The 11,487-nt window shown below is 39.6% G+C and overlaps 1 gene segment (V, D, J or C); it reads right to left on the reverse strand.

The window, feature by feature from the left end:
* Nucleotides 1-10,335, reverse strand: part of LOC148005510 (Ig gamma-2C chain C region-like) — a 390,070-nt gene extending 379,735 nt beyond the window's left edge. The window contains 2 exon segments of the C gene segment in view: nt 9,793-10,103; nt 10,212-10,335. Of these exon segments, the coding sequence occupies nt 9,793-10,103; nt 10,212-10,257 (357 nt within the window).
* Between the last annotated feature and the right edge of the window lie 1,152 nt (nt 10,336-11,487).

The following is an 11,487-nucleotide window of genomic DNA, read 5'->3' on the forward strand; positions in this document are numbered from 1 at the left end:
TGCTTTGAGACCTGGCCCGTGTAAGGTGCCATGTAGATTTATAATAGGCTTTGGCCTCTATGATTGACAGGGGCTAGATATCACACCTGTTAGAGCAAGAGTCTGCCGTTTAACTCCTTTGTAGACATGACCCTGTCACAGTGGCTTTTGTACTACAGCAGGCATCCCCTTTCAGCAGCCTGATTTCAGAAAACACTGGACCTGAGAAGACACGAGAAGTTCCTAGTCCTCAGAGAGGCAGAGGGCTGAGGTGGCTTTCAGTTTGGAGTGAATCTGCAGTGGACCTGGGACTGCTTGGCAACGCTGTTTTTCAGTCAGAACCATGAGGCTCTGTTTTTAAACAAAGCAGCCCTCAGACTTCTGGAAGCCCTATTGTAAGTTCCCTCAACCCTACTCCCTTCTGAAATGAGCCTTCTGTCTTTAACAGAAAACAAGCAAACAGAAAACATACTTTATTCCCCCCAAGATGGAGGACAAGGTCCGGTACTCAGCCTTAAGTATTTCTGTCATGGTCAAATGTATCTTCTGTAACAGAAACATACTTCAATGTTTCCTTTCCCTTAGAATTCTCTGGAATTCAGCTGCTTTAGAAGTCTCATGGTCAAATTATATACTCTAACAATGGCATATTGTAAATACATTTGTCTTACCTTCTATTCAAAAAAATCTGTACAGTTGTTACTTAGAAAATAGTCATGAAATTGTTTTCCAACTATATATTTATACCTTTGTATATATGAGGAATCAATTCTTTTAGAAAACACTTTCTGTGGACTCACCTTAGTCTCATCATGCCTCTAGAAATAACTTTTAAGGAAGCAGTTCACAAATATTTAGTCCATTTTATTTCAAAGGTTTATCTGAGAGTAGATCCAAGAGACTGATGTGGGTCCTATATCAGTTGGCTGAGTGACTTAGCCTCCCTATTTAGGGACACTGTATTTGGGACCTAGTCTTTGCACCTCTTGATTTATGTCAGTATCTGTATCAATGTACTTTTATATCTCACTGTCTCTTGTTTCAGTTTGTAGCAAATAAATGTATTCTAAATATGATTATCCCTTGGTGAGTGAAGGGAAGGTCAGCTGTTCATAGCAATTCATAAAAATCAGTAGACTGACACCATTTTTTATGTTAACTGAAGTGAAAGGTAAGCCAGAGATCACTGAGTGATAAGACAAAGTGGAGCAGAGGGCAGGCATGAACATGAGGAACCTTGTGTTGAGCACCATAGAGAGGAAGAGACTGGACAGCTTCTCCTCATGCCTTGGTAATGGGAACACCAAGGAAGAGAACTGCAGAGTTATCACAATCTGTTTGCTAGGACTCAAAGAATGTGGATCTATTACTTTTCCTTGGAGTCCCCACATTTTGTTTTTCTTATTTCCTTGTGCATAATCTTTGTACTGTGAGCAGCTGTGGTGCAGACCAGTCACATTAGATAGAAAGCCATCCATTTAATGGTCATTAACAGTATTAGAGCTGTGTTCCTCTTGTTCTGATACTCTGAGAGTTAGGAGGATGTTATTCAGACTTTCTTCTTGTAGGTCTCATCTTGAGTTTCATATTTTTACTGTGGTTACAAAAATTTGGAAAGGAGTATCATAGGAATAAATGCACCTTTCTACACTATATTAGGAAATATGGTTTAAGTCCACTTATTCATGTGTTTTTGTCTTTTGTTACTTCAGAGATAATCTGTGTCCCTATTCTGTCCCATAATACTGCTTTTCAATAAATCTCTCTACAATAAACTTACTAGGAAAAAGTCATTAGCAAAAGCATGAGTTCATGATAAATCCACACATGATTTATAGTTGTCTTAAATTCCAGAGGTGGATCCTTGTTGGGAGCGATGACCTTGAAACCCACCATTATTGATGTTATTATTATGATTAGAGTTAAGTATGACTGGGTTCATGGAAAATCCCCAGCAGGTTGCAGAAAACTAATACAAATCTAGTGGTCAGGATGAAGAATGATATGATAAATCTCTGACTTGCTGAGAAATATATCTGATGCCCAATGTGATGATCTGTAATCTTTCTGAAAAACCAACATCCTGCTGACTAATAAATAATATGACAAACCTGTAACCTTTCTGAAAAACCAACATCCTGTTGACATCAGCTGACCACAGGAATACTGTGTCCTTGGCCTGCATAAATGTTTCTTACTTCCCACCTCCCTCTGTCACCCCTGTTATGGTGTAAATTCAGCCTTGGGAAAAAACAAAATTGTTGCCTTGATCAGACTCTTGTCTTGGCGTCCTTCTTCGCATCTCTTGTAACCCATTCTCTTCCAGGTACCCTCAGAGCCATCGTTGACAGATCCTTACTAATGTCTTTCTTCAGTCACTTGTTTTCTTATATAAATCTCAAACGTGAATACCCATTTAATTCGTATTTGCTCAATTATATAACATACAGCCTTTTATGAATATTCAGTGGATTGGTCTGATTGCATTCGTTCATATTGACAAAGAAAGATTTAAAAACCTGTAATTGTCAGTACATTTTCACTTTTAAAAATAATCATATTATGTATATATTTGTGTTACACATTACAATATTTATTAGTATGTGTAAGGTGTGATAATAAAATCTAAGGCTGAAGATTACTCAGGTGTATGGCACCTGCTCTTAGAATGAGTATCTCAGTTAACCTTCAGCACGTAGCTGAGAAGAGGGTGGGATGGTTTATCACATGATCTGAACTCTTGGGATCCATTGAGGCTTTGTTTCATCTCAACCACTTTATGTCTGTACTTCCTAACCTAGGGACAGCTATTCCCTCTCATGACATGAGATTAACTCATTTTAGTGTATGAACGTGAAAAATGAGCTGATCTCTTAGATGAAACAGAGGCCTCATCTTTAAGAGCGACTAGTGATTTATCTAAAGTTATATTTATTAATTAAAATGAGGGATGCATTTTTGCAACATTACCCTTTGAATTAAGGTCTTACCAATGCTACACAAGAGCTCCACCATTGGCCTAACTCCAAATACTGAATGAGAAATCAAAGAGAGGGCACTCATATATACTACCAGTGGTCTGGTAAATGGAAAGAGGTCATCTGTGAGCAGTCATTTAACTATCTTTGCTCCAACCCCTTCCTGTGTTCCTCTTATTTCCCCAACCCAACTTCTCTTAGCCATGGAACCTCCACCAGATGAAGCTACAACTCTCAATCCAGCTAACAAACTGCCTCCTTCTTGCAGCAGGCCTGTATCCACACCTTGAATAACTCAAAGCACCACCTCAGGTTTTCATTCTCACCATGCTACCCAAGAACCTCCTTGCTCAACCTCTCCAGATGCATCCCCTCCTCCTGTGACAGCTTCAGGCAACTACAATGCAGGTGCCCTGAATTGGTACCTATCTTCACCTCTCCCATCAGCTGCTCCAAGCCTGTAGACAAACCCCCAAGTCCTTCATTACCAGGGACACCTGACCAAGCACTGCTCTTTCCTTTAAGGAAAGAAGCTGAAAGATGGTCCTGTCAGTGTACATATTCCTTTCTCATTAATGAACTTTCTCAGATAGAAAGAAGAGTGGGTCCCTATACCTCTAACTCCTGTGCCTTTACTAAAGAAGGTTCAGAACCTTAATCTTATAGCTTGTCTTTCCACAATGTACATATACTCCTTTCCAATAGTTTACTTCCTGACAAAGGCAGGTGAGTTTTGGAGCAGGTGAGAATACATGCAGACCAGGTGCATCAAACAGATGGATTATATCCAACTGCATTTGTGGTGGTAACTGACCAAGACCCCGAATAGAATTATAATTCTGAAGGTGACATTTTAGCCAGAGATAGATTCTTAACCTGCCTCCTGGCAGTTTCCATAGGGTAGCTTTACATCCAGTAAAATGCGAAAATCTCCAAGAGGTCATTCAGGAAAAACAGAAAAACCCATCTCAATTTTCCTAATGCCTCACAAAGGCTTTATTATAATACACTAATCTGGGTTCTGAAAACCCAGAAGGTTACCAACCTCTGATGACCTACTTCTTTCCCCAGAGCAACCCCAGCTTAGAAACCTGGAGAGGGGACCCCTAACTCCACAGACAAAAGTTTTGTCCCTGACCTTCAATGTGTACCATCAGAGACATAAGGAGGATATGAGACAAAAATACCATATGTTGGCATAAGCTCTGTGATAAGCCCAAGCTATTGTCATGGACTCCTTGTCTTTTCTGGCTCAGAGACCACCTGAGCTACAAATGGGCTCCTGCTACAAATGTGGTCAACAAAGTCATTTGGTGAAGGCTTGTCCTAACTTCTGCAAGCCAAGGGAACCATGTCCTAGGTGCCATCAGGAGGGGCATTGGGCTGTCGATTGCCCTCATGTTGGGCAGGACAGAGGGACATCACTCCCAGATAATGCTCCAGCTGATCTCCTAGGCTTAGCTATGGGCAACTTAAGGGGACTGAGCTTGCTTGGCATGGCCACTGCCATCACTAGGGAGCTCTGGGTAGCCATCTTGGTATGTGAGTGGCCCATCTTTTTTTTCTTGATACTGGGGTCACTTACTCAATCCTTATGAAGTTTTGGGGCCCACTTCATCTTTTTTCCTATTGTCAAGGTAGTAGGACAACCTGACCTTCCTCACCAGACCCCACCACATAGTTGCATTTTTAGGGTGTGTACCTCTCACCCATTTCTTTTTGGAAGTGCCAACATGTACTGTACCCTTATTGGAAAAGGATCTTCTAGCTAAGAGGGGAGCCTGTTTCCTTTTGCCTAAATCCAAGCTCGCCAGTTATCTCTCTGCTCCTTCTTCTAGCCTGTCAACCTACTAAACCTAACGACTGACATCTCAGAAAAGTGATAAAAATTATTTGTTCTTTAGAAGAAAAATGAGTTGACTGTGTTGAAGAACTTCAATTTTCATATGAAATATATCACAGAGCATGTTTAAGTCAAGGGAATTTTGATGCCAACTCCATATTATTGGTATTTCTCTTCTTCAGAAGAGCATCCTTATCTGTATGTTTTTCTTATTTATTTAATATTTATTTATTTATTTATTTATTTATTTATTTAGAATTTACAACTCAGTCACAGTCCCCATTTCTCTCTTCCCAGTTTCACCCTTACAAATCCCTTCCCAAATTGCCCTTTTCCTTTACCTGAGTATAAGGGTACCACCCCACCCTGTGGCATCTAGTCTCAGTAAGCCTCACAATGAGCCCCAACAAGGCAGTTTAAATAAGGAGAAAGGGATTCAATAGCAGAGAGCAGAGACCAGGACACATCCTGTTGAACTTCTTAGGGTACCCTCATGAGGACAGAGCTGCACATTTGCTCAAATATTTATGGGGTTTAGGTTTGGCTCCTACATGCCCCCTGGTTGGTGGCCCAGGCTGTATAGACCCCCAAATGGTCCATGATATTTGACTCTACTCGTCTTGCTGTGGAGTCTGGACACTTCCAACTTGCTCATTTCTATCTCTCACTCTACGGCAAGAGCCCCTGGGATCTGCATTGTGTTTGGCTGTACATCTGCCTCCATCTACTGCTGGATGAAGTCACCCAGGAGGCAGTTTTGCTATGGCCCCTGCACATCTTGTAGGCAAGTCAAAATATGGGTGGAAGATTTTGTGGTTGAAGTAATGTGCCAATCCCCCTTCTGTAAGCACTGCCAGGCTACAAGGGTTATCCACTTCAGTTTCTATACCCCCTTATGATAGGAATCTCAGATAGATCATCCCCATAGACTTCACATATTCTATTCTGGCCCAGACCTCTAGCTAGTTACTAGAGAGGCACACTTCCACTACGACAGATTTTTATTCTAATTTCCAGCCATCTCTCTAGCCTACTTCTCACACTTGATTGCCATTGCCAAATCCCTTCTCTCCTCTCCTACACACTTCATCCTCTCCATTCACCTCAGCTTACTTATTTACATTTTGAGTGAGATTCATGAATCCTCCTGTGGGAACTGTTTAATATTCAACTACTTTGGGTTTTTTGATTGTGGAATGGTTTTCCTGTACTTTTTGACTAATGTATACTTATAAGTGCATACATATTATATAGGTGTTTTTGGTTCTGGATTACACCACTCAGCGTGATTCTTAAGTCCCATCCATTTTTCTGCAAATTTCATGATGTCTTTGTAATAGCTGAATAGTATTCTATTTATAGCTATTAAACATTTTTTATCTATTCTTCAGTTCAAGGACATCTACATCTATTTGTTTCAAGTTTTCTGGCTATTACACATAATGTTGTTGTCAATGTAGCTGAACAAATGTCCCTACAGCGGGGGGTGTTTTGGGATTATACCCAGGAATGGTATAGCATGATCATGATGTAGAACTATTCCAAGATTTCTATGAAACCATCAAATATATTTTCAAAAAATTTTGTACTTGGTACATTCCCAGTAGCAAAGGATGATTTTTCCTCTTGCTCTGAATCCTTCCCAGTATGTGTTATCATTCGAGTTTTCAATCTTAGCAATTCTGATGAGGGTAACATGTAATCTCATGGTATGTTGCATTGCATTTTTCTGATGACTAAGGATGTTAAATATTTCTTTAAGGGATTCTTGAACATTCAGTATTCCTCTCTTGAAAATTTTCTTTTTAATGCTTACTGTTCCCCTGTTTTCTTTCCTTTAGTGGACATTTTCTTTTTTCATATTTTAAATATTATTCCATTTCCTTGTTTTCCCTCCAGAAAAATCTGTCTAATGCCTCCAAACCCTGCCTCCTTGAATTTGCTCCCCAACACATCCACCACATACCTTTTGCCCCTATGCCTTTGCATTCTCCTGTACTGGGGAATCACACCTCACAGGACCAAGGGCCTCTCTTCCGTTAGATGCTTAACAAGGCCTTCTCTTCTCGGTTGTCTGGTATGTTGATATTGTTTTTCTTCCAATGGAGGTGCAACCCCCTTAGTTACCTAAGTTCATTCTCTATCTCCTCCAATTTGAACCTAGTTCAATGGTTGTTTGTGAGCATCTGCCTCTCTATGTACCTCACTGATGCTGAAACAAGAAAGCATAGAGATGTTTGACTCTCTAATCCACATTCATCAGCCGGTCTTCCATGACCCAACTTTCTCTTCTCTTTATTTCATTTACCTAGATTATTCATATTTTCCTTACATAAGACAGACGTTTCATATAGGTTTCATTTTTTTCTTTTGAAGATCCTAGTATGGAGTAGCTTAATAAAATTGTTGAAAATGAGTATTACATTCTATCGCTGTATGTGAACTAACCAGGATAATGGCCTGCTAATGGCTTGAGTTTGATATTTTATCAAAAGTTGGACATTCTATATCTGCAGGAGAATCCCTGCTTTTACTGGGGATTAAAATTGTGGTGATGAAACACTGCGAAAAATAAACTTGAAGTGAAAATATTCATTTGGGCAACCCTTCTACATTCCTGTTAATTAGAAAAAGAAATCAGAACTAGAAAACAGAAAGGGCAGGAAACTAGAGACAAGAGTCAGTGCATAAGGATCAGCATAAAAGTAAAGATGGTGTTCCAAATATGTTCTCTTTATTGAAAGCACAGGAAAATCTGTGTGACTAATGTTGGATGGATTTCAGTGTTACATCCTAGCGGTCCTGCCACTTCAAGAGCCTCCTTCCTCATCAGATACATGTTTCTCATTTTGTCTGGGTGTGCACAGACCATGAAGAAACAACAAAAATTATTCTGTATTTAGTTCATCAATCACAGATCTGAAACAAGCAGCAAAATTTCTTGCACTCCTCACCTAGGTGATGTATATACATTTAAAGACTCTCATGACATGTCACTATGTTGATGCTTCCCCTGTGTGAAAATAGAATATTCTGAAAAGTAACCCAGAATGAAGTGATGTAACAACTTGAAAAATAGCAGAGAATTAAGCATTTGCGATGAACCCACATTCTAGCAATCCTATGGCCAGTGAATAAGATTGAAAGGGACATATTCCAGGCAGTGTTTTGGCGGCAGTGGTGATATTTTATATATTTTAGACAGCTCAGCCCTATTGCTATAGCATTTGTAGAAATTCAGGGGTTTATTGACATTTGTCCCCTCTCTTCATTTGCTTAAGTGCTGGAATATTTTACCCTGTTTTCTGTGGTTCCCATGGCCACTTCCTCTGCATTGTTGTGCACATATATACACTTACTTTACAAATGTACAGAAATTATAAGAACTTTGGCATTTGGCTCTGAGAAGATTTCAATAACCAAAGAAATTTGCACACTGTTAATCAAGTTGTGTTGGAAATTGAGATGAAATCAGAAAATTTGTCAGTCTCAAGCGTCATTGGCAAGTCTGGACCACAGTTTTTAGTTATCCAGTCATTCACTACTGTAGTTGAAGCTGTGAGTTCCTTGTAGACATGATGTTAAAGCCTCATTTCCCTTTCAGAAACTGTCATCATACAGGCGAATGGAATTGATGGTGGCAGAGCAGGACAGAGAATGTAGAATCATTCTGTTGAGGCATCTGTGGTGGTACCTGACAGCATCTTCTAGTCTATGTTAATTTGGTAAACCAGGAAATAGAGACTATTTCTTTATTTCTACAGAACTCACAGGAAATGAATGAGTTGCATTCCCAGCTATGCCACTATCACAGGAGTTTCAGCTCAATGACAATCTGAGAATTATACACAGTTTCCCAAGTTACCTCATGTTTTGAACAATAATCATTCCCTGGTGTCTAATACTTTCCTACTCTCTCAGGGATCTTATGATTCAGGGTGGGATGACCACAGAACCTACTATTCTTTTATGGTGTCACCAAGCATATGACCAGAATGCCATTGAGAAGTATGTGATATTTAGATTCTATATGCCACACCTGACTTCTAATGAGGAAAACCAACTCAAAATGAACTAATCGTCATTTACATCATGTTTCTTGGGCAAAAGCATAGAAGAAAATCCTTAGAAACTCTCATGTGTTCCTTATTTTTTGGGGATCTGAACCAGGGTCCTCAAACAGATTCTTGTCTTCCTTACATGATGTTCTGCCTTTTGTTCAAGTCACAGTTTATCCTACATTGAAAGTCATCTCTAATGGGAGTATAGGTATAATTTTGTGCTTTAAGTTCTTACCACACCAGCAGGAAGATTTGTGTTTAGTCTCCATAACTAAAAAATAATTCAGTTTGGCAGGCAGCCAATCAGAAAGCCTACTTCTCAGAGGTGAAGACAGTGTGATATTGGGACTCCAAAACCAAGCAGTCTAGCAATATACTGTGATCCATGTCTAGTGATGAAATACAGGCTTACTGATGGACTTTATTTCAACCTCATTATGTAGATGGATAGAAAAAGACATCTCAACCATCTCAACACACACACACACACACACACACACACACACACACACACACACCGAGAGAGAGAGAGAGAGAGAGAGAGAGAGAGAGAGAGAGAGAGAGAGAGAGAGAGAAGCATCAGAAATCCATGAACAGAGCCTTGAAGAGACAGAGAGGCAAACAGAGACAAAGAAACTCCATAACATATAAATAAATGAATACAATGAATACAAAGCACATATTAAATATGGTAACAAAAAATCAAATAAACATTTGTCGACTACAAGGGTTATTACAAGATCACTTGGAGAGAGAATCCTTGTAGAGAGGCAACTTAGACACTAAGGAGTCCCAGGCTTACTTTGTTCCAGGTCTTTCTACATAAACTAACACTCAGTAACTGGATGCTTTCTGTGCTCCTTGTGCCCCCTGCTGGTCAATAATACCATGCAAGAGGTTTGTGTTTAAGCTCACAGTAACATTCACTCACTGTGTCTGTTGTACAGTAATAAGTGGCCGTGTCCTCAGACCTCAGACTGTCCATTTGCAGGTATAGGGTGCTTTTTGCATTATCTCTGGAGATAGTGAATCGGCCCTTCACGGAGTCTCGATAGTAAGTGCTACCACCACTAGTACTAATGTATGCAACCCACTCCAGACCCTTCGTTGGAGCCTGGCGGACCCAGGTCATGTAATAGTTACTGAAAGTGAATCCTGAGGCTGCACAGGAGAGTTTCAGGGACCTTCCAGGCTGCACTAAGCCTCCCCCAGACTCCACCAGCTGCACCTCACACTGGACACCTGCAAACAGGGAATACTGGTTAGAAAACCATCACTAACACAACAAAACAAAATAATTTTCTTATTCTCATGTGCACACAACAGAGATAATCACATTTTATCAATTACCTTTTATGAAAAGGACAAGGAAAACCAAGCTTAGCCTGATGTCCATGGTGAGGAGTCTGTGCAGTGCTGCAGTACTGATTACTGAATGGGAGAACCTCAGAGTCCAGGACTGGGCTCCTCCGTCAGAGCTGCAGGGTCAGGACAGGCTGGTTTTCATGGGCATAGAGAAGAATTATTTGCATATCTTACTGCTAAAACATGCTATGGAATTACACCTGAGCTGAAAACAGTGCACATAGCAGATATATGATATTAAGGATATGGATGTCAGTTACAGAGTTTGACTAAGTGTTGTGGCTTCATATTCACATTTTTTTGTAAAGATTCACCATATTACATTTAGTTTTCTTTTGTCCTTGTGCACAGAAGTTTTGTTTTCATAGTCTGTATTCTTTAGTAAAAATATGTAATTAAACAGCACCATACATACTTGTGTTTCTACATATGCGCTCAGTCTTTTCCAATACCTGAGCAGGACATGGCTTCTCCCAACTGTGATTTTTGGAAATAGTTACTCCTATAAGGTTATGGTAGCAGAACTCGTTTTTGTCACAAGAACACTGGGTTTTTTTCTGAAAGTTACTTCTTCATGATAGAATACTGTCCTTAGACTTTATATATATTTCTAAATTAGACATTGTAGAGACTGTCTAAGACTCAAAATTGGCCATGGAGACAGATGCATATTTGCAGCAAACTCACTCATTTTTCATTCTGAAGTTATTAATTTATTCCTTTACAACCCCCCCTCCAACATTTTCTCTCTGCATGTGTATACCATTTAACATGTGACTGTTTTATGTTGTATTATATTAGTTTTTATTTTCTCCAGTTAGCATACTCCATATACCTGTTTCTTTTAATTATCTTTTAGGGTGCATTTTTCATATTTAATCATTTCTCTTGTTTCAGTCCTCCCAATTCGGTTCCACGTACCACACTTCAATTTTGCTTTCACATCAGCAATATTCCCTTGTCCTTGGTCATCCGTGACCTATGCATAAGCTGTGGCCCTTTCTTACGTTTCTAGTTCCTAATGCTACAAAATAGAATTCACAACTGCAGGCACCCAAAGAATGTTTTGCGTATCAAACAGGCTGTTTTTGTCTTCTCAAGGCTTTGTTTTATTGTTTGAGGTAATATTTTACAGTCACCTTTAAATTCCTCCAAGGCTCAGAGGGCATGAATTAAGAGGACATAGAGAAAATTAAACATGTGAAACTTGGGGTTAAGTACTGTGAAATAATGTCTTGTGAACAGGACCTGCGTATCCAAT

The sequence above is a fragment of the Rattus norvegicus genome, chromosome 6 (genome assembly GCF_021556685.1).
Source record: "Rattus norvegicus strain SHRSP/BbbUtx chromosome 6, alternate assembly SHRSP_T2T, whole genome shotgun sequence".
NCBI classification, from domain to species: domain Eukaryota; kingdom Metazoa; phylum Chordata; class Mammalia; order Rodentia; family Muridae; genus Rattus; species Rattus norvegicus.